Source organism: Periplaneta americana, chromosome 15 (assembly GCF_040183065.1).
Source record: "Periplaneta americana isolate PAMFEO1 chromosome 15, P.americana_PAMFEO1_priV1, whole genome shotgun sequence".
Classification (NCBI taxonomy): Eukaryota; Metazoa; Arthropoda; class Insecta; order Blattodea; family Blattidae; genus Periplaneta; species Periplaneta americana.
Window position 1 is genome coordinate 11,334,379 of NC_091131.1, and position 25,598 is coordinate 11,359,976.

At 34.6% G+C, this 25,598-nt stretch overlaps 1 protein-coding gene across 6 annotated transcripts in view; it reads left to right on the top strand.

The window, feature by feature from the left end:
- Nucleotides 1-19,800, top strand: part of LOC138714634 (mitogen-activated protein kinase-binding protein 1-like) — a 525,862-nt gene extending 506,062 nt beyond the window's left edge. For all 6 annotated transcript variants that reach the window (XM_069846668.1, XM_069846671.1, XM_069846670.1 and 3 more), the window contains one exon: nt 840-19,800. In XM_069846668.1, the coding sequence (XP_069702769.1) occupies nt 840-1,162 (323 nt within the window). In that variant the 3' untranslated portion in view covers nt 1,163-19,800. The remainder of the gene's footprint in view (nt 1-839) is intronic.
- Nucleotides 19,801-25,598: the final 5,798 nt, after the last annotated feature.

Below are 25,598 nucleotides of genomic sequence, written 5' to 3' on the forward strand. Positions count from 1 at the left end.
AGTGTCATACGCCACAATGAACATCACCTTCACAGCACTTTGTGTAGGGCGCACTTTCTTCGGACGAGAAGAACCTGGATCTTCCATTCATTTGATTGACGTTTCAAGTTTGGTTGGTTCGTATGAGCGAGCCCAGGTTTCGTCCACAGCGACGATTCGTCCAAGAAAGTCGTCATCTTTCCTTTGATACCAATCCAACAAGACCTGTGCGACTGCATAGCAGTGCCATTGTTAAACCTCGGAAATTTCATGGGATATCCAACGCCCTGCAATTTTGCGGTAACCCAAAATGTCTTGCAGAATGTGGAGCACAATTTTGTGACATACTCCAACTTCCGCAGCTAACTCACGCGCAGTCCATCGGCGATCAGCATCCAACAGGGAAGCAAGGAGTTGAACTGTGTTGTCCTCCACGCGGGGTCGTCCTGAACAGCATCCCTGCCTTCCCGGAACGCTTTAACCCATTGTGCCACTGTGCGATATGGCAACGCTGCATCGGCACATGCTTCACGCAGTCCCTGAAAACATTGTTGTGCACTACGACCTCGTGTCACTTCAATTTTGATCCAGGAACGTTGCTCTAGTTTTGTAAACGTGATCTTAGGGCACTCACACTATCCTTATGAAAGTCAACGTTCTACACACTGCAGTAGATTGACAGAGTACTGTAGCCGCTGGCTGCACTAACTCATCTAACAGTCCTTGTTCATATCCACACAGCTGGCAGCTCTCGAACGCACCATCGTCACGTGACAGCAATGTTGCCAAAACTTTTTATCCAACCTATATATCTAGGATGAAATCTTGAAGGAAGCTACAAGCATTGGTTTGTGTTGCAGTGTCGCAGCAACTGTGCAGCTCGATCGCAGATCAACTGACAAGGACAGCCGACAGCGTGGTGCAGCTGTACAAGCGACTGGCGCTCGAAGGCGATCAGCTGGACCAGCAGGAGATGTTGCGCGGCCTGGAAGAGGCGGCCAACGAGGCGCAGCAGAAGCTGCGGCATGTGGGGACCAGTGCCGAGTCACTGAAGGACATTGTTGCGAGTGGGGCACAGGGCGATCAGGCGAACGTGGTGGCCATGATGCAGCAGTACTCGGACATGCTGCTCACGATGGTGCAGCAGCGCATGGGCAGTGGCACCGCGCAGAAGCCCAGCTAAGATGAACTTCCTGTATTTGTTTGCCGAAGTTTTGAGCTAAGACTTCAGCAAATAAATACAAGAGCAACAGCTTCTACTTTGTTAATAATGGTACAATAATACAACTACTAAGCGCCATGCCAACATCACAGCTGAGAGTCTGTCATATCCGGTACATGTTAGTGACTGTATGTACCGGTGGGTGTTGTTACTCGGTAAACAGTGATGCAACAGAGGAAAATTAAATTCGTACGAGTCTGAATGAAATTTTTCTGTTTTATACGAGGATAAAGAGTCCAGGATGTTATTGGTATTTGTTATTTACACCATCTTTTATTCATTTTTAGAGACAAAAATGTATTTTAGCTAAAAGTACTAAAGAGCACATACAGTATTTTGTTAGTATGCCTATGCAACTAACAGAATAAACATAAATTGCCTGCATAAGGATCTCAAGAAAGTCACTAACTGGAGACTGCATCTTTCATTTTATTTTTCCCACGTGTTCGTAGGTTGGAAAATTTTCCATCTGTGCTTCCAGATAAATCCTTTTTGTCTTCATTCACTTGTTAATGATATGAGATTGAATTGTTTATCATTTTAAAATATTTTGTTTTAGTTTCCATATTTTTCACAAACTTTGCTTAAAACTAGTTAACTCCTGTGTCCGAGTCGTCACATCACCATTTTGTGGTGATACAAATGAATAGTTTGTATCAAACAATAGCAGTCTGTTTGCTATACGTAAATATCGAGAGCAGGTATATATCTTGCGATATTGATTCTTAGAATATGATACGGTAATCATATTTTGGGCTGTTCATTAAACAAGTTATGAGAATGGATGTTTTCTGATCGGTGATGTAATATATTTCATGAAAATAAATACCCAGTAGAGACGTGCAGTTAATCCTATAAACATAAATTAATAAGAATTGAATATGCATAGGTACAATTCATTAGAAATAATTCAGATTGTAATTATTTTGGTCTTCCTCCATATTTGCTGATTGTATTTAAATGGCATAAGGTGGTAAACCATATTGTCTTAAACAGTGCAATTTTACAAGTAAAATTTTATTACAAGGTAGCAAGATATTGGTTGACAATCTTTCTAGAAAATTACTGTACTCAACTAACTTAATTCTTCTAAGATTAAGTCACTGAGCAGTTTTTATGGTATATTCTTAACCTCTTTTCGGATAAACTCTTTGTAGACATGAAAAAAGATGTCTGTCATTATTTTTTAAGTAATGAAGTCTGAAGAATATTTTGTCTGTTAAAACCTTTTTTACTCTTTATTTTGGGATTGTTCAGATATGTCAGATATCAGAAAATCCAAGATGTAGTGATTTATTTTCAGTCTAAATGACTTATCAAAAATGAAAATAAATCACATCATCTTGAATTTTCTGTTAAAACGTTGCCAAATCTCTAACTTCAGTTATTTATTAAACTGTTTGTGTTACAGAAATTGCTACTCTATACCTTCATTAGACAAAATTTTACTTACGGTATTGAAATATTTATGTTCGAAACTTTGCTTTAAAGTATAAGGCTCCTTATAAACTCTAGTCGTTTCAATAATTTCTCTTTAATGTGCTATTTTTTATGTCTTTAGATTTTATTAGTTTGTTTAAATACAATTAAATGGTTTTAAAATTAATTTTTATGAAATTAGAATGGCAAAAACAACAAGATTAAATTGATTATGGAACTTGCAAGAACCCTTAACAACACATCAAAGGAATGTGCCCAATTCAGGATGATTCTAAGTAAAAATTTCAGTTGTAATGATCAATTTATCTTCTTGATAATCCAGTATTCCAGCAAAAATAATGGCTTCCACAAATTTCTATGGTTTGTTTATCAAAATTCGATGGTAGGTCGCCCTCTTTGACAAACACATAAACGTTGTTTACTTGCAATCTGCTTGGTTATTTCCAATGTTGTGCTTAACAATTAATAGTCCATAGTTACTCTTATAGATGTGCATATTTTGCCAAATTTTAGTGCAAATTTGAAGTCTGTGCATTCACGTATCTAACAAGACACTGTGGATGGAATATACCTTATATAAATTGTGTGGTTTCATTATTTGCTAATCATAATGTTACGAAGTCTATCAAAATAAGAATGCCAATGAATAACAACTCGTATTAATTGTTTAACTTTGCAAATAAAATTAATTTTTAATAATTAATAAAAATACTGATGAATTTCTGTAAATCTTAATTATTAGTTTGATCTGTCCTTTTGTTTATCAGATATTCACTCAAGAAAATAAGCAACATATTTTTAAATCAATAAAGATGGAGTTTGTTTGAAAAAAAAATCGTTTAATTTATTGCAATAGGCCTAATTAAATATAAACATTTAATTCTCGTTTCTTGCATAATATCATAATATGTTTAAAATTTTATCTCTTAATAGAGGTTGAATACCGAATGCATAACATGGCATTTTGAAAAACTTTTGGTTAGACAGAAATGAAGTGTTAGGAGAACAGAGAAAGCCTCACAACAGAGAACTTAACAATCTGGTAATAATACAATCTCAAGGGAAAAAAATGGAACTCTCTGCATCAAAATCCACAGTTAATTCCCCCCGATTTACCACGCAAATCATCTGTAGCTGCATTTAGATTGGCAACAGGCCATGATTGTTTGGCCAAACACCTGCATAGAATTGGAATATATCAGTCCCCTAACTGCCCATTGTGCAACTCAAACCAAGAAATGGATTCGGAACACCTCAAAATCTGTGCTTCAGTTGCTGGCCATGATAATATCTTTGAAAAATATTGGAGTGCAAGAGGTCAAATGACTTTATTGTCAAACGCCTGGCATTAGACGACGACAACAACAACAACAATCTGGTATTAAATTGGAACAGTTCTGGAGGAAATGAAGATTATATGGCAGAGAAATTGGTATTTAATCTTGGTTTATAATGCTGGATATTATTACATAATAAGCATAATATATCAGTTTATTATACAGAGTGGAAGTGGAATACTCTTGCAGATTTTCAGAGCGAATAGCTCATGTTTATGTAACAAAAAAAAGTATAATACCATATTGGTGGGAAGTTCATAGTTTTCTCAGAAAAAATGTTTTTCCCCAAATGTCTAACACCCTCTTATTCGGTAACTATTGTGAGTATAATGTGATTTTTGTCCGTATTGATAGAAAATCTAATAAAGAATAATTTATCCCTCTGGCGTATTTCAATAGCATGGACGGTTTTCGTGTAAATTTAATTTAAAAACCACTAATTTAAAGCCACTAACTGATGGAACCAGATTGCAACATTGTAGATAGAAAGGGAGATGGGAGGTAGTTCACTAAGGCAGACAGACCTGAGTTCGTTGACCTCTTACATCTGTATTACGAGAAGAAAGAGGAGTGTGTTAACAGCAATGTTGCCAGACTGCTGAAACTTCCAACTCAATTTTCTAATTAACCGTGAATTTAATCACAAAACGTAATATAGGTTTCCTATTAATTTAAGTATACCCTATTGTCCTTTTCAGTGTGCAGGATTATTTCACTTCTACCCTGTCTCTGTAAATCGTCTTCCAGCAGCACAGAGATTTGCATTATTGTTTGTAATGTATTCTGCAGTAAGATACAACAATTCTTCTGATAAAGTATACAAGCCAAGACAATTTTGTGAAAATGAATAATCGTCAGTTCACACTAGGAGCAAATTTTCGTCCTCATCTACGTTAAATAACCTAGTACATGACACAACATTGTTAAGTAACTGACTGAAAGGAAAAGCAGCACAGTGAATGATGATTTACTACTTACTTCCTATGTAATAGACTGACAGGTTGTCACTATTTCTACACCATCAAATGAGGAAAATTCAGATCCTTAGAAATTAACGTAAACACATTTTCTGAGGACTGAAACTCAAAGTGTGATTCCCCACGTTTTATGGCATATGTGTCTGCAAAACTTTTAAGAAGTTGCAAATACTGCAAAGGAGGTTACCATGGTTACACTTATGATTATTTTGTGTGTTTATATGAGTGAGTGTGTGACAGATGCTCATCATTATTTTAGGATGCCATGAAATCATTCCAATAGACCGAGCTTTGTATGAATAATACATCTTAATTTTTTGTACCTTCCCCATAATGGAACAGAACAGGCATTTATCTTAAATTTCTAGATCCTGTTACCATGCAAGAGGACGACATCAGAATTAGACCATTGCTTTTGTACATCTTGATTACACAACTTTTAACACTGTATCACTTCGGAATATGTATGATAAGACTTTCTTGTGTTAAATTCTAATGTGCCTTGTTTACATGTTTCGACCTATTTATGGGTCATCTTCAGAACTGGTCAAATGCTAACCACACCCACAGAGACATCAACACAGACATGGAAATACTACACATCCAATCAAAAAGCCAGAAACTAAACACATTAGAACAATATGAAATATACGGACACACGAAAACACACCCCAACGAAATTCTCAACACACAACTCAATTTCAAAACACACACACTCGTTGACTCTACACTATACCACACGAACGCACCCTCACAGGAAATAGAACAAGAGGCGCCAAGACCAACAACGACCAGTTCTGAAGATGACCCATAAATAGGTCGAAACATGTAAACAAGGTATGTTAGAATTTAACACAAGAAAGTCTTATGATACATATTCCATTGCTTTTGTTTATGATTGCTCACAATTGGTTTTCAAATTATTAAATTTAAGTGACTACCAGTAGACGTGCAAAACTATTCCGAAGTCTTGATCATCATTAATATTAGAAAGGCCCTTACTTTCCAAATGACTCGTATTTGTCCACTGGGTGAGAATGAAAATTTTTTATTGCATTGGAATGGATAAGATTACTTCAAGCACTGGCAACAAACTTCCCTAATTCCCTCAAGATAAAATAATGTCCATTTCCCTCTTAGTGCTGCTTGATGTTTGTCGTGACAACAAATTTAATACAGTAGAACCCCTATTATACGTCACCCTATTAACTGATTGTTGGATTATCCGTCTGCCATTCTCTCCTTTGTCCTTACAAATTATGGTCTACTGTTCGAGTGACCTGTTTAATTTCTCTGCAAAACGTTTTCCAGAAGTGTCAAAAGAATACATGTTGTTCTAAGTATCGAAAAGAGGAACTGTGGTTCATCTCATATCGGAATACGAGGTTGGAGTTACAACTGTGCGAGATTTAATAAAAAAACAAGATTAAAGTGTATAGATTACTTAAATCTATAACATGAGACCTATACTTTTCCTATTTTCCCACAGAAATCCATCATAGAAAGTTTCCATGACTCTTAGAAACTCGTCATTGACATTCATTCATTGTGTTCTGTCACTGCAAACCCAGCAGTCTCCAGTCTTTCCTATTTTCTGCCTTCCTCTTAGTCTCCGCATATGATCCATATATTTTAATGCCATCTATTATTTGATATATTCTGCCCCGAAATCTTCTCTCGTTCACCATTCTTTCCAGTGAATCCTTCAGTAGGCAGTTTCTTCTCAGTCAGTGACCCAGCCAACGTCTTTGTCTGTTCCTGATCAGTTTCAGCATTATTCTTTCTTCACCCACTCTTTCCAACAGAGCTGTTATACTTAAAACTTCTGATCCACCACCTAATGTGTTAAAACACATGAACACGGAGAAAATTACGAAACTGCATTATGCAACACTTAATTTATGAAAGTCTTCTATGGTACGGATTATCCGACTTTTTGGATTAACCGTTCAACCCACCCCCTTCATTACCATGGATAATAGAGGTTCTACTGTAATAATATTTTGTAAGGATTGCATTATTTACGAAGTTTCAATTTGTCATAGTTAATACTTCTTGTTTGTAAATATATGAATGGTTAAAATTTTTAACGTAGATAATAATGCATATAATAGTTTGACACATTTTCATACACATTAAACATTAAATATCCACGTAAGACATGAATACTCAATACTAAAACTGTGAAGTGACTTAATTACAAGTAATATTAAAGCATGAAGGGGATATGTCATATTGCATTGAGTTAAGCCAAAGTAAAGTTTTTTTCTACTGTAATTTTGGTGCTATTTGTTTTCATAGCTTTATGGAGTAGTTGAAACGTTTTTGTAAGTTAGTCATACCCAAAGTCTGCGACAATTACCACAACTAGTTCATAATATTGCACATTTAATAGCAGTACTGAAATTCAAAATAAAACCCTTACTTTTAATATACCACACAAATTATAATTTACCGTAATGATTGTCCTTGACAAGGACACTGTGAAATCAAAAATTTTTGTACCTTCAGAATAACAATATGATAAAATAAAAAATATTGTGTTTCACATATCTGTATGGAGAAAACTTTAAATCGTGACAATATATGCCTGCTAGTGAAATGGCTTATTTCAGACACATTATTGTCTTCATAACATTACATCTTCCACAGGCCTAATGTGAGGTGTTTTCTTGGGGAACATTCATGAAGTTCTTGGCTTCCTAATAAATTTTGAGTACTGAAATGGGGACCTCTAAGAAGGAGAGCTGCTTTCAGTCCACGTACCAGAACAGTAAAGTACATTATTTTGCTTTGAACTGTAGCATGGAATATATTTTGACACATAATGTTAAGTTATAAAAATCCCCCATTAAAATGTATGAGAAGAAGCTTAATACCATTTGAAAACATGTTAAGTGCATTACGTATAGCCTATCTTTCATGAGTCTACACGTATTTGGTGTAATTAATACTGTAGAAATGATAGTTGTGAAGGAATGTGAAAGATTTTTTTATTTTAATGCCTTCCCCCCCCCCATTAAGAATAAAAAAATTCTTGTTGTGGAATGTGAAAGCAGGATTCTTTCACCCAAGTTCTCTTTAGCCTTGAAAAGAGATGTTTTAAAATATATGTGATATCTTATAAACAAAGCAAACGACGTGTAATTAATAAGCTAGAACTTATTCAGATTACTAGTTGTAGTATTGCTGTACAATTATATTGACCAGTTTTTTAACTCCCATCAGTAAGGTACAGGGTTTCTCATGTACGACGCAATCGTCTGCCCACATCTCTCACGGCGTCTACTGCATACATCTAGCACAGTTGCCGCATCACGGCCCGGCTTGTCTCCCCTGAGTTGTGTGTAAATTAAGAAGTAATGTGGCTAGATTAAGCTTACCTTTATTTTTTTTTTTTATTATCCAATTTAATAGACCCTATTTCACCCTGAGGTATATTAGGGTTATAGTTGGCATCAAAATACATATTTTATAACCGATAAACAATAGTAAAATTATAATGTAAAATAGTGATCAAGGTTACAATTCACATGAATTTTGTAGAAGAATGCACCTTAATGAAAGAATGGATCCTGTTAAAGATTAATGAGATGTTTGAGGAACAATCAATGCAATAGATATACAAGAATGTCTAACCGTTTCAGAGTAAATACACGACCTAAAAAGATAAATCAATAGTAGATTAATATAACAAAGTTTGACTTTCACTTTCAAATTAATACTTAATTCATGAACAATGGAACAGTTAAGAGTGATAAAAGGATATTACAAGCAGTGATTTACGGTTACAAGTTACATACGTGATTCAGGAACAGGTACAATAATTGAAATAATAACACAAGTAATGACTTATAACTAACGAGATTCTTGAAGGGCAATATATAATAGTAGGAGCAATACAAAAGATTTAAAAACAAATGTAAACAGTAAAGGAATAGTAGAAAAATTGACTTAAAATTACACATTCTTTTTAAAGCAATAGGTAACAACAAAGAGATACTAATATCAGTACACTGACTGTAGTTACAGATTTAACACATTGTTTTAAAAACAAACACGCAAAGGATCAATAGCTATTTTCAGGCATTATATACATGGACCTTTATTTACAGAAGGTGTTCAAAATGACATCTCTCTGCTGCTAGAAAAGCCTGGCACCTTTTGAATACATTAAACACTTGACGAATTTTGGCTGCCGAAATTGTTGAAATCACAATCACTGAAATTCTAAACAAGGCAACGATTTTCTCGGACCTTTTTCTAAGGCCGCTCCTATCTCGTCTAATTTTTCCTCAGTTAGAACGCTAGGTTTTCTGGTTTTCTTTACATTTAACACGGATCCAATCTCTTTCAATTTTTCTAGTACTCTGCATATCGTGGATTTATTGTGAACATGTATGCCTGAAAATTTCTTTGTAAAAGCAAGCTGACATTCCACATAAAACTCTGTTCTTGCATAGTTTAACACAATGAACACTCGTTGCTTCCTAGTGTATAGCACAGTGAACACAATAAGAATGAACAAACGTGTACTCAGTCACACAGCAAACGAAACTGAACGAGGCCGAGTAATACGTGCTGTTTACAGCTAGGAGCCTGCAAGACTACTGCCCGTGTCTCACGTCCTGACCGAGAGCTCCCTAGTGCTTATAACCACGCCTCGTAGGTCTGCTCGGACTGGCACGGCAGCACAGCAGCATATTACATGTGCTGAAAACATTATCCTATGCCAGTGCAGGGGTTTTTACTGTTTATAATACTGGATACTGTAATCGTGGTTACCACTATCGCTATTATCTCTGATGGCGATTTCCTAAAATGTATGTAGACACTAAGTCACTCTTTGTTCAGTCTGGACAACTGCTGAATTACCACAGAGCAGCATTTCTCAAAGTATGTTCCAGGGTTCCGTGATCCCTATATGATTTTAAATTTTATTCCACACGTTTTTTTTACTTGGTTATTTAACAACATTGTATGAACTACTACGTTATTTTGCATCGATGGGATTGATGATAGCGCAATGGTATTTAGCGAGATGAGGTCAGGGATTCGCCAAACATTACATGACATTTGCCTTACGGTTGGGGAAAACCTCGGGGAAAAAAATCCAACTAGATAATCAGCCCAAGCGGGGATCGAACCCGCGCCCGATCGCAACTCTGGATTGATAGGCAAGCACCTTAGCCAACTCGGCTGCTCCGGTGGCTATTTTATGTTTAGTGGTTACCATAAACATATATAAATATTACGAAAATATGAATCAATAATATCATGAAACCACCAATAATGATGATGATGATGATGATGATAATAATAATAATAATAATAATAATAATAATAATAATATGCGTAATAACAATATGTTTGATGAACATCTAAAACGGAAAATACCCATAATACTTATCACTTTCATCACTGAATTCTCTGTGTATGTGTTCACTAAAACAAAATACCGAAAAGACAAAATGCAGAAGTACAGTAGAAATGAGACAACAACTTTTCGCCATAAAACTAAATTGCAGGCTTAAAAAGCAAATACATTCGTCCCACTGAAGAATTATTGAGATACTAGCTTTCACTTATCTGTTAACTATTAAATAGTAATAAAATATTACAAGGATTCCGCAGTTACACTTTAGATTAAAAGGGGTTTCGCGGTGGAAAAAGTTTGAGAAACACTGCCATAGAGGAAATAGTTTACAGATGTGTACATGTGATAACCATAATCGCGATTAGGTCGATAACCTCAAGTAGAGACTGTAGTCTACCACTGGTATTAGTGTTTAGTTACAGGAATTGATGAGAAGGACATAATTTGTTTTGTGAGGGGATAGCTTATACATTCGCTTGTCCATGGCTGATCTTGCTCCATAGCTGACGAAAGAAATCCTGAAAAGGCCGATGTGTTGAACGTAGAGTAGTAGGGACATGCGGTACCCAGCACCTCCCACTCTCCCCCTCTGCGTCTTGCCCCGCAAAGAAACCGCTCAAGAAATGAGGCACGGGCAGTAATTTTGTTATGAGAAACGGGGGAGGCCGCCAGCTGTACAATCGGTGAGTGCTGCCTTCCTGCCAAGCTAATGCTTTCCGAGCAATGCCGGAGATCTTGAGTTGCGTCATACATGAGAAACCCATTATAAAGCTTATACAAAGAGTAATTACCGAGCCCTTTCAGAGACATAGATTCTGTCAACACCCAAAACAACGTTTCGTTAGGATTTAACGTCATAGAATAACTGAATCACGTGGATTTAGTCACTGTGCATTAAAATTGTAACTTTGTATGTTTTGTTGTAAGTTAGACCATATTTCAAAGGATCTGTTATATATAGTGCTGTTCTTATTCTAAAGGAACAGAACAAAATGTGTACTGTTATAAATATATTGTTATGCAGTGTATTTCACATTGGAAGCCTTGTATTTATAGTAAAACAAGATTGTGCTGCAGTAGCTATGTCACACATAGCGCAACTCTACTGGCAGGGAGGAAGTTTGGCAGTGTAACTTCGTTAGATAACCTTGACGTTCACTGTGTTAGTGTACTAAATGGTTTCCCTGCCCTTTACAAATCCCACAAGTTTAAGAAAGGCAGTGTCACTGTTCACAACTGATGACACGTTCATAGCCGCTAGAATGAACTGTATGACCTCTGCCAGTTAATTGTCTATTTAAAGAAAAATACTACACACTTAGCTCAGAATTTTATCATATACCTGATGTTATGTACACCCTCCAGTACCAATGTAACAAGACGACAAAAAAAAATTGAAAGAGGAAATATTGTGTTAATGAAGTTGATGTCAGATACTTTAGGTGTTAGAAAATGGTGCTGGAAGTTACGGGATTCGAAGAATTCACAGTTCTTAAATTGTGAAGTAGATTTCGGGATTCTTTAACCTTGCTTTGAGACTTAAATTTCCCTACCAGTTCGAAATCTCTCAAGAGTGGTTTAATAGCTCGAGAATTGAAAAGGTTGTATGCTCAATTGGGACAGTCATTTGGGCTAGCTAAGCATAACAGACAAAAAATAGTTGACGATCCTTCTAGGCCTCAAACAGTATTAACTTGAGAATGAGATCTGTAAGTAGTTTTGAAACCTTAAAGAAATTAAACTTAATACATGGTTGCTAAAACTAAATCATCTCTCTAAAAGTGATAATTTAAGAAACACGTAGAGTTTAAAAAGAAAATAAATAAAATTTACGTTTGTTGTCTCATCCAATATTTAGTTTGCCTGAAAACCAAATGTTAGGGCAAATGACGATTCTGAATTGTTAATTATTAAAGCAAATACAAAAAACGAGTTCATATATTTTGTTTCTAAACAGGGTGAAGCTTTGATGTTCTCCCAAACTACACACAGAAGAAAAAACGTACCGGTATTAAAATAATTGAAAATTACCTCAAAATTTTATCACACCATTATAGAGACACGATGTGAACACTGCAAAAGCTATTAGTCCACCAAAAACCTTCCTCTCTTATATGTATGACATTATTTTCTTCAACATACGCATACACAGTGATAAAGTAATATGCAAGGCATGTGATCTCACCTCTCCACCAGCCACCACTTTTACAGCAACTTTCCACCCTTATTCTGGTGCGAAATTGGCGTCGCCACTCGATTTGTCTTTTGTTTACAGTGTGTATGACTCGACTAGAAGTCAGATATTAAATACATCATACCTTTCTTTGGTAACGCAATTGTAAAGAAATATCTAACTTGTCGCACATCCGCGACCTTACAAAAATTCGTTTATTTATATTTCCAAATATTGGCAGCAGCAATATGCTTCTCGAGAATCCTCTGTACCTCTGCTGTATATAGTCAGAACTGTTGCGATATATGAAAAATATAAATTGTGTCATACATTTTGCAGACGAGGTGAAATTATTCGTGTCAAAGTAGAAAATGAGATGCTTGAGGGTCACTCAACATTTTATTAAATATAGATAATGATCTAATGGTGATATAATTAGGGCTATGCTTTCTTTTCTTTATGACAATGTTTTGAAAGCATCATTGCTTGTGTTTCATTCTTGGCTGTCAGCCAGTCTGTGCTGTTTGCGTTTTGTGCTTACCAGTACGTGAAACCTGGTGGCCCAGGTTCGAATCCCGGTCAGGGCAAGTTACCTGGTTGAGGTTTTTTCCGGGATTTTCCCTGAACCCAGTAAGAGCAAATGCTGGGTAACTTTCGGTGGTGGACTCCGGACTCATTTCACAGGCATTATTATTTCATTCAGACGCTAAATAACTAGAGATGTTGATACAGCATCGTAAAATAACCCACTAAAATGTAAGATTATGTCATTATTCTTAGTAAAGTTCAGCTCCATGCCACCTTCCTTTTAGAGTATACCTGCATTTGCATTGTTAAGAACCAAAATAAACATAATTCAGCTATCTGATAAGAACCAAAATAAACATAATTCAGCTATCTGATAAGAACCAAAATAAACATAATTCAGCTATCTGAAACATATCTATTCCATGTTTAATATGTACTGGTAACGTACCAATTTATTACTTTATTTACGTATGATATAATATTGGTAAGTAAACATTTAAATGAAAGCCATGACAAAACACTTTCCTTTTTAAAAATATTTTTCAAATAATGCTGAGAAGACTGTTTTAATGAAGCTGAGATGGATGAAATGTTGGTTGTTTCTGAGACTAAACAGCAAGTCTAAACAATGAAAAAATATACTTACTTATGGCTTTTAAGGAACCCGGAGGTTCATTGCCACTCTCACATAAGCCCGCCATCAGTCCCTATGCTGAGAATACGTCTCGGTATCCTCGAAGGTCTTTTTCCCTCCGGCCTCCCAACTAACACTCTATATGCATTTCTGAATTCGTCCATATGTACTACATGTCCTGCCCATCTCAAACATAAAAATATATAGAAAGGGTATTTGAATAGAAAACGAGTATAGCTGTAGGATGTGAAATAGAGTAAGGTTTAACAATGTGAGACCGTATGACAGATGTTTCCAGGAAAGTTTGGAGATTTCTTAAACATCTGAATGTCATCCATTTTGTCAAGATCTCGTAATACAGAAGATTTTTTCTCCCACTCCCTCCCCCCATACAGAACTTAACAATAATGAAATGTGACAAATTTTATCATTAATATGATGTCATATTTATAACTGCAAAATGTTTTATTTCCTTCCCTCATAAATACATTTTTTTAACCATCTTCACTGTTATTTTTTGCTTGTTATTCTCATCCTTTCTCTAGCACTGTTGTTTACCAAGTTTCTCAGCTATTGCAGGTAATCTAGATATTTCATTTATGAACAAGTTTAATAGATATTTTGTAATGACCTACTTCAGTCAAATTTCCGATATTACGAAGAATCTCACTACTGCGAAAGAAATATCATGATCATTCCAAGGATTAAAGGGACTGTGAAATATGTCGTACAACAATGGTTCTTCCATTTACGTATCATATAAAATAAATATGCTAATTGTTAAACCACTGTTATTTAAGTTTCCTAAGTTGTAAATATAATAAAATTGTTCGTGTATCATTATGTAAAATGTGAGTATTGTTTATAGGAGCAGTGGAGTTTTTCAGATTTCGACCACGTTCAAGAAGTGGAACTCAATTTGCTGAAAAAGGCAAAACGTTTTTGTTGGTTGTTTTTAATGTGTCTGTTATGAGTTGGTTTGTTTGTTTTTCAGTTCTTCCAAGTATTTTTAACTGTACATTTCTTCTGTTGTCAAATACTTGAAGAATGAAATTAGTGGAGATATATTGCGTGGAAATCCATCTCACTTTAAAAGCTATGTTAACTCCATTGCTCTTTATAGGGTGAAACAAGCAACATCTGCCATTTTAAATTGTTACTTAACATAATTTGCGAGTGAAATGTTGAATGTTCATTAATATACTTTGTGCCGAAGCAGTTGAAATTATGATGTCTCCCATTTTGTTTGTGTATGATTAAACACATGTCTTAAAGTGAAACATTTCTGGCTATGTTATTTGGAAGTCTTGCTTCAAACCTCAAAACTAACCAAGTTTTTTTTTCTTCATATTTGCGTGTGCTGCTATAGCATTTGAAAACAAGACTATTAATCTGTCTTTTGTATTTATCAATATTATAAGTATACAGTACGTCATTGTTATTGGCAACGTAACCAAAATAGTACCGGTAATGTAATGTTTACTTGTTATTTAGTGAACTGTTCGAAGACAGGTTTGAACCTCATAAGTAACACCAATAAGACATCGCTAATGAGGCAACTAAGCCAGGAGATAATGGGGTAGGTAGCCAGTTCCTTTCCCCAATGTTTATGTAATATTCCTTTTAAATTACAGAAACTATTGTATTGAGAGATATTAGCTATACAGTGTGATAACGTGCATTAATGGAATGAGAATAATTAAACCGAAGTACTTGGTTCAAACCCCTGTACTTTTAGTTGGAATCCTTCAATCAATTCAACTCTAAGAAGACTTTATAGGTAAAGATTCCTGTTTAATCTTTCCTCATTTGGTTACAAGTTATAAACAGAAGCGGTTTTGGACTATTTTAATTCCTGTTGTAGTGATATGCATTTTATCATATACTTTTTTACTGCCACATTATTTGTTGACTGAAGATATTCAAAGAGGTCGATAATTTGCTTCACTGTTCGTGTCATATGTTGTAACTACTTTCAATCATAATGCTTTCATATTTCATATTCTTGGAGCTTAAATGCTGAGCGTAGAAACATAATACAACTAACACAGTCAGTGTTGATTATGTCACTGACAACATTTAAGAAAACTAAGTTTTATGGACTGCTCTTTGAATTCGTCAGTGTGGAGCATGTATGTATTGTGCCAAACATGAAACATGTTGAGTCATCTTCCACATCTTTCATAACTGAAATGGTTGCTAAAGAAATACCAATAAAACTGGACGTGAACAATAAAATGTATTTGAAAGTTTTTATTTCTGAGACAGGTTTTTATAGGTGGAAAATAAAATTGTTTTATTTGTAAAGAAGATGTATTTCCCTGTACCTGTACATAGGTTTTCGTGTATATTTTCACTGTCTTTTTAACCTACTTATGTTTTTAACATATCTGTTGCTCTTTAGTTAAAATTAACATTATATTGAGATATGTGAGAAGAAAATGGTGCTTTGGATAATGATTTGATTTGAACATGTTCTGTATGTACTTAATTGTGAAGTTAGCACCCTGTCGTTTGCTCTGTGTACATGCTTAATACAAAGTATTCACTTTAGTAATTGAAAATAGTTATAAATAATTTGTTTTGGATTTTATGTGTCAGAAACTGATTTTATTTATTTATAGTGTACCATATGTTACAGTTTCATCATTGATACTTTGATGAAAATAAAAACAAATACTTATGTCATAAATAACAGTGTCATAAAGAAGAAATAATGAAAAGTTTGGTTATGTCTTCAAGTGAATGTGTAAATTAAGAAGGCTCTTGACTTTGCAACTGAATGTTGGTCTTCAGATTTTAAATTTTAATTATGGTGTGTTTACACTATCATGTATTATAGGTAAACACTTGCATATATTTGAACAAGAAGTCTTTTTTTTTAATACCATATTTCTGATATTCGTTTATCTTTACCTATTTAGACAGGACTTCAAACATTTCCAAGATGAGTCTGCTGTTTCTATTTTCATACTAATCATTTAAAATCTCGTAAGTTAGTAAGTAGGGTTACCAAATCACCTGGTTTTTAATGTGCTTTTTGAACCTCCAGAAAACAGGAAAATACCGTGGTTTCTGTATATATGTGCCATCTGGCTGGGAGTACTTGAAACTGGGCTAGCAATATCAATTCATTTCCTTCAAAGTACGAGATATAAGCTCTAAATCTGACAATGAGCAGCTTGTTCCTGTATTTGAGAAAGATATTAAGGGGAGAGGATGGTATTTTTTTTAACTTTTTTCCTATTTGGTGTAAAATATTAATTTTTTGTATGTAGAGAGCTCACAGCTGTAGGAACTCAACCAAATATAAATATATAAAAAAAAATATTTGGGGGCCCAAATTTGAGAAAATATACCCAATGCAGGATTGTACTAAAACTGATATATCTACACCGTTTTTAAAGATAGATTCAAACTTTTTTTTGCAACGTATTTGCAAAAGCATGTTCTACAAACTGTCTGTAACAGAATTTTGATATTAGTCCCTACGTTTGTAAAATAAACAATTAAAATTTAATAACAATTTTCTGATTTCGTTTCTTGAAAACAAACGGACGTATTTTTAAAATGAAATCAATTAACAAAATTATATTAACAGAGAAAAGTTTCCTAATAGTCTAAAGAATGTGTGTTCTAAATTTCATGCATGTATCTTTAATAGTTCAGAAAATATATCCATTTTTGTCAGGCAATGTAGCAAATGAAGTTACCGTAAACCAATAAAAGGGGCGTGTGATTTAAAAATCCATATCGCAGGAAGTTTAAAAATGACGTCTCAACATTTGATAAGGGCACAAATACCCACAAAATGTTATGCAATGCATTCCACACATATCAAAGAGTATTTTAAAGATTTTTTTTTTTATTTAATTTACCGGAAATAACAATAAAAGTGGGCGAGTGATTTAAAAATCCATAATGCAGGAAGTTTAAAAATGGCGACTCAACATCCGATAAGGGCACAAATACCCATAAAATGTTATGCCATGCATTCCACACATATCACAAGAGTATTTTAAAGAATTTTTTTTTTAAATACTTATTTTTCACCAAAAAAATACCATCCTCTCCCCTTAATGCTTTTATATCGTTTGTAGTGATTACATTAGCAAATGGATGCGATAGTATGGTGAATTAATAGTGTTCAATGGGTTAACTCTTCTAAAATACTAGAGTGGGAAACTAGAAAATTGTCTAATATACTTGAATAAGAAAGGTAGACCTATTAATGTAGATGACAATGCACTGTTTGATGAAATGACCCATCTGAAAAGGTTTGTGTGTGAACAGCTAGGAAAAGAAAATAGAGTAACATTTTTATAAAAGGCTGTTTCGGATAGGTGGTGTAATTTCATGAGCAGGCACTCTAAAAACAAATTCAATGAATTGTTGAAATTTGTACTGTTATTTGTAATCCCTGCCCATAATGCAGCCATGTAAAGAATATTTTCCTTCTTAAATGTTGATTCGACAGTTGAAAGAGATAGGCTATTTACAGAATGTTTCAAGAATTTGCTGATTGTTTCCTATAAAATTATAAAAATATCACTAGTTCTCAGATATTTCACAGCATCAAATCTAGAACTGCATTTCTTCGGAAGATTCAAGGGAGTGAGAAGTTCTCTTTTATGAAAAACCTCCTGCCGGTTTTTCCATTATCAAATATGGTAACCCTATTAATAAGAGCCTCGGATATAAAATAAAATATTCGTCAGTAAACATGATCCCATTCTACAAATTTTGCTTCATGGAGTTTCAGTTAAGATTCTACAAATAATTGATACTGATACTGTAAACACACCTTTAGAAAGCAAGCAAAAATTAATGCCTACAATTAATCATTTTCCAAATATAATTTAATATTAATACTTACTATGAGATAAAATAATTTTACATGCTCAAAATATACTCTTACCTTCCCATAAGTCCCTCCTTTCTTGCTCACCATTAAAGGTTGTATAATGAATATACTGTTATTTGGAAGTTGGCCTGATTTTGTATCCCACATTTCTCATTAGATAAATTTACGAGATTTCCATTCATAATGAATTAGTATTGTAGGCATACAATGACTGACTGACTTTCATGATAACATTAAAGTTAATGTAAGATAGGTTTTACAAAAAGAAACATTAGCTACCGAACACAAAAAAATTATTTTCTAATTTAAATTTTTATTTCTCACAATATACAAAAATAGGGGTATCCATCAGTAATTATCGTGCATATTGCTTTTGATTTGTTAACGTTATTTGAATCTCTGTCTTAATGTCTATTGTAGCATAATTCCCAGCTTCTCTGTACATTCTTAGAAGTCTTTCCTTGCATCAGTAAGTTGCTTATTGTTTGTTTATCAGAATGTTGTACTTTGTTTTGTATACAAATATAGACAGTATTCATTTGTGTATATACTTGCAATGATCGACAGATAGAAACTGAAAAGTTGGATACTCCTTATCGAAATCCTCAGACTAGGTAACTGTTGTATCCTGAAGAACTCCACTGTAGTCCGCCATTATCTGGTGTGTTTGTAATACATAGAAAAGTAAACTCATGTGATCGGCATGATGTATGGAAGTTAGTGCTGTTGAATTAGAGATGTTTTAATGTAATAAGTTCATATAAAAGATATCAATGAACTGACATGCTGATTTATGTGGGTTCTCTTGTTTTATCCTTTGAATTACAACAATGCAAAAATCAACTGTTTTCGTTGCAGTATGATAACCTTCGTATTCTTTGTAAATTTGTTGCTTATGCAAAGCAGAACTTTTGCTGGTATTTAGCACGGATATAGTACCATAATAGTTTTGCAATTAGCTACAAAGGTTAACTTGACGAATAGCCCCTTTCTTCCTGTGATACTATACAGGAAAAGGTTATCATTCAGATATGCTGTGCATTAAGTGTTGGCATTCCTGGTTTAACTTAATAAAATTTGTTTTTAACTCAACACATTTGCATGTCAGTTTTCTGATACAATAACATTTTGTCACTAATGGGAATTACACATCAGTAATATGGAATGATAATCTTTAACATTAATGATGATGTAAAGGTCTTGTGAGCGCAACAGAAAACTTGTAATTCTGTATTGTAGGCCAATAAAGAGAACATATGACTGACGCAATCATACAAAGTGAACTCATTGTTTCCTAATAAGAAATTATGGATGCAAGATATAACACTACATTTAAAAATAACTGCTGTCCAAGATAATGTTTCTACTATTTCAGCCTGTGTATAGGCCTGCTTTTCTTCGTTTGAAATATTTCCTTCACAGTCTCTTAGATAATATAATTATGTCCTTGTGGATGTTTAATTATGTAAAATCTTTAACATAATAGTAGCTTTCATTCATGGTGTAGTAAAGTTTAGGATTCTGTAAAAAGAAACCCTGATCTTTCATGTAGGGGAACAATATTCTACAGATCAGTCCAAATATTAGCCTATGCCGATGATATTGACGTAAGAGATAGAACACCAAAACCAGTTAAAGAGACTTTCCTAAAATTGGAAAAATCAGCACAAAATATTGGCCTAAAAATTAACGAAGATAAAATAAAATTTATGGAAATAACACGCTAAACCAAACAAAACGAATCACTTTTTGTTGTTGATAAATACGAATTTGAAAAGGTGAATATATAAATATTTACTTACTTACTTACTTACTGCCTTTTAAGGAACCCGGAGGTTCATTGCCGCCCTCACATAAGTCCGCCATTGGTCCCTATCCTGAGCAAGATTAATCCATTTTCTATCATCATATCCCACCTCCCTCAAATCCATTTTAATATTATCTTCCCATCTACATCTCGGCCTCCCTAAAGGTCTTTTTCCCTCCGGCCTCCCAACTAACACTCTATATGCATTTCTGGATTCGCCCATATGTGCTACATGCCCTGCCCATCTGAAACGTCTGAATTTAATGTTCCTAATTACGTCAGGTGAAGAATACAATGCATGCAGTTCTGTGTTGTGTAACTTTCTCCATTCTCCTGTAACGTCATCCCTCTTAGCCCCAAATATTTTCCTAAGCAACTTATTCTCAAACACCCTTAACCTATGTTCTTCTCTCAAAGTGAGAGTCCAAGTTTCACAACCATAAAGAACAGCCGGTAATATAACTGTTTTATAAATTCTAACTTTAAGATTTTTAGACAGCAGACTGGATTATAAAAGCTTTTCAACTGAATAATAAGAGGCATTTCCCATATTTATTCTGTGTTTAATTTCCTCCCAAGTATCATTTATATTTGTTACTGTTGCTCCAAGATATTTGATATCTTCAAAAGATAAATTTCCAATTCTTATATTTTCATTTCGTACAATATTCTGGTCATGAGACATAATCATAGAATATATATAAATATTTAGGCACAATAATTACAAATATAAATAAAATGAACAAAAAAATTAACTACAAACTAATGCTAGGCAATAGAGGATATTTTGGTCTTAAAAATCAATTTGGTTCCCGATATCTTAGTCTCTAGACAAAGACTAAAATATATCAAACTCTTTTGAGACCTGTAATCACCTACAGTTGTGAAAGCTGAGATCCATAAAAATGCAAGAAAATGAGCTCAAGATATTTGAAAGAAACATATTAAAGAGAATTTTTGGACCAATATGTGTAAATAGTAACTGGCGAATTAGATACACAGACGAACTATATGAGGTGACACTGACATTAAAAGATCAAGAATTTGGTGGCTGGTCACCTGTATAGGGAAAATGAGACAGAGGCTTGCTGTAAAGTCTCATTGGCAAAAGTGGATAGTAAGAGAGGAGTTGGACATCCTAACATCAGATGTCTGGACAGCATTGAACAGGATGTGAAAGGACAAGAGTGGAAGAGGAAAGCAGAAGATAGCGAATGGAGGTGCATTGTAGAGATGCTCAAGGACTGCAATAGGCTGTAGCACCAATGATAATGATTCTTTCATGTGAGAGACTGAGGCAAAAGTTAGAACACCATCTGCTCTTTTTAGTATTGTAAGATATAATTGTCAGTGAGGAATCCGTATACTGACATTTTCCCTAAATATATTTAAATGTGGCCACAATTAACGAGAAGCTTGCCGGAGCCCGGGAATGGGAAAGAAGATTTGACAAAGTTTTAACTTTGCTGTTCTTGTTTCCGATCACAGCCTATTAGATTCATTCTGTTGTCCAATGTTGCCAACTGATGGAATTGCATTGTAGAGGACGGGAAAAGATTGGCTTTGACGGGTGATGGATTTTCTGACGGAATTTATGATTTACATCGTCTTTTGACATTTTTAGATGCTGTCATTTTAATTGTTTAATTTTTTGGGGATTTTACTTTTTATTTGAACAGCCCTGCCTATGTCGTACATGTTAAAGAATCCCCTGTTTCAGATTTTCTCGAATCAAATGAGAGGTTGACGAATTATTATTATTATTTTAATACAGATTGGTAAGTAAGTTGTGTTAAAATTTGCTTTTTATTTGTATATAGATATATTGAGTGGGTATTTTTTTTTTATTTTGACGGATTTCCAGGTGTTAGAGTGACGAGGATACAATTTATATATTACCAACACTGCTGTTGTCATGAGAAAACTATTTGGTTGTATATATTATAGCAAGGAGGCCGTGACATAATATCTTGTCCATTCATTGCTTGTAACTACTGTATATAACCCTAGATCATATATATATATATATATATATATATATATATATATATATATATATATATATATGATCTAGGATATAACGCAGAAATTCAGTTGAATCAGTTTTATTATATGCTACGTGTATATGTGACGAATTGAATTATTAAATATTGCGTGTCTCTTTTTATTTTAGTAGGTTATTTTACGACGCTTTTATCAACATCTTAACTTATCTAGCGTCTGAATGAGATGAAGGTGATAATGCCCGTGAAATGAGTCCGGGGTCCAACACCAAAAGTTACCCAGCATTTGCTCATATTGGGTTGAGGGGAAAACCCCGGAAAAACTTCAACCAGGTAACGTGCTCCAACCGGGAATCGAACCCGGGCCACCTGGTTTCGCGGCCAGACGTGCTAACCGTTACTCCACAGGTGTGCACTTGCGTGTCTTAAATTTCGAAGTTGGTTAACATGTGTTTATGTTACGTGGTTTGTACTCTGAAAGAATGTCATTGGTCAATTGTATATAAATGACATCAGAATGCGTAACATCAACTTTACATATCGTTTGATATTAGAGAAAAATTCACTCCGGGGATCGAACCCGGGTCTTTGGTTCTACGTACCAAGCGCTCTAACAGAGCCTTCTTTAGTTACTAAAGAATGCTCTGGCTCTAACCACTGAGCTACGCCGAAGTTCAATCCACAGCACCGGATCGAATCCCTCTCCTCCAGTGTTTTTCCCTTTGTGGCCTGACTCCAAGTTCGACATATATGTTGACATTTTTATATTAAGTTAACTGCCATTATACATGGAGCGCACTCAGTTGAGTGGCTTGGTGGCCGAGATTCCACAGTAATAGCTATGCACTGTTGCTCGAAGAATCTACGTAAAGATTAATTTCTTGGTCCTACAGAATATGTCTGTTACAGTAACAATTAATATCCGATCCGGTGCTGTGGATTGAACTTCGGCGTTGCTCCATGGTTAGAGCGCTTGGTACGTAGAACCAAGGACCCGGGTTCTATCCCCGGCGCCGGAGCGAATTTTTCTCCTCTAATATTAATTGTTACCGTAACAGACATATTGTGTAGGACCAAAAAATTAATCTTTACGTACATTTACATATCGTTATTGACGTATATATCGATATGCATTGTCATTTCCGTTCTCGGTTTATTGCGAATCAAAAATCTTCACGTTCTTCGCTTCCCTTTCTCGTTCTGGTTCACGTTCCCGGTTTTTATTGTGGACCAGCCTTAACTGATATCACAGTCTAATAGATACAGTCACGCAACTCATACGTATTAAATATGCCAACATTTGACAGCTGGCGCGACAGTAGCCCTCTAGCGGCAGGCAAGTTAAAAGTGTGCACACGACATATGATAACACATCAGAAGATGGGTTTTGCCTAATTTATTTTATATTTTTATGCTATACAATAAGTGTATATGGTTCTTATTAATTCTACTTTAGAATCCTGGAAGAATTTCACACGCAGTTAATGTACAAGTTTCAGAATCTGGGAATAAACGTAATTCTTTCTGCTCCTTACAACTGAATCATGGCCCTGATCTCGTATCATGGTTTGAAATGATATAATTGTTCGTTGCGTGGTCGGTTAATTCAATTCATTCCTCAATATATTTATGAATCATTGGAACTTTGTATTTCCTGTGAGAAGAGTAAAAATTACGTAGCAGCTTCAAAATTGTAGGGAATATCTCGTAGGGTACATCGCGTGGTGAACTCCTCTCCCTATTTCCTGAGAAATTAACGATTTTGCATACCGCAAATTGGGGTAAACTCGGCCGCTGAGGTAAACTTGAAAATAAAGAAAAGGGGAGGATTTAAACATTAATATGAAATTCATTATTTTTCCATTTCTTAACAACCGGTATTTCCTTTATTATTTTGAGTCACAAATAGTGCTGATGTTATGGTTTAAATTTTTATGGCAAGTTTACCGCATTTTACATTACATTTCCAGTTTTCACACATAATGCCCAATTTTAACATATCCTACCTATAAATATGTAATTCACATGCACTTACTGTTAATATGACGTAGGTGAGAACAAATAAATGAACATACAATTTTTTTGAAAAAATTGTAACTTCAATTAACTCAGAAAATGTGGGCCTAATTTTATTTTCAGAGCAGAAGTGGTGTAAGTCAAAAATGGGTAATGAGGGGTTAAAGTAAACATTCTGTAAAATACATCGCAAAGCGGCAGTTAATATTGAATGTATTTAAACTATTAATAGTCAGTGAATAGCACGAAAGATATATTAATTGCTGCTTTGCGCTGTATTTTACAGAATTTTTACTTTAAACCTCACTACCTGATTTTGACTTACACCACTTCTGCACTGAATGGCTCAAATAATCACTGGGAATGTAAAATCAACACCAATAACAGTCATGCAAATTATTACAGAAAAGATTGCTTTTTATATTAAATTTAAAAAGGCTCTTTTATTTCTTGAGAACTTAATACGTCTGCCACATGAATCTACACGAACACATCAGAAATTTATCGACACAGTTTGGATTTATTCAAGGAGTGAATATTTTGCAAAGGGATTACTATACTCCATGAATTCTTGCAAAATTAACACCATGATACCTACTTGAATGCTATATAACATTCAACTTTTGAAAATATAAAGAAAAAAACACGAATACAAAAATTATGGAATTACTTGCATTAAAAACTGTAGATGTATTACCCAAAATCGGAATGGTTACACATTTACACATATGATCTCTGCAAAAAAATAATATACTGTAACAGGTATTTACTTTGTTTTTATTTAAACTGTCCTTCCTGACATACAAATAGGTAACTGATAAGTAATAAAATAATGTTTTATAGAACACAATACGTAGGCTACCTACAACGTGGATTATTGGTTATGACTGAGTTATGGTTTTCTCTTGGTCTTTAGGGAATCTGAAAAAAGACAAATTCGGAGATTTAAACTTGTTGTTACTGCAATTTTCGTCATTGCACACATTGCCTTTATTCCGACGCATGATTAAAACGTTATTATAACAGCTTGCATCCCTTTAGAGCATGTGCTGGCTTTATCAATCCTATGACCAGTGCCTTGCCTGCCGCCTGGGCGCTAGTGTCGCGAATGTTGGCAAAAAAAGTGTTGAAGTTGCGCGACTGTATCTATTAGACTGTGACTGATATCTTCCCTATTCGAAATCATAGTTCCCGGTACTACTGGGTAAAATAAAGTTGGTATAATTGTAATGCAGTGTGGC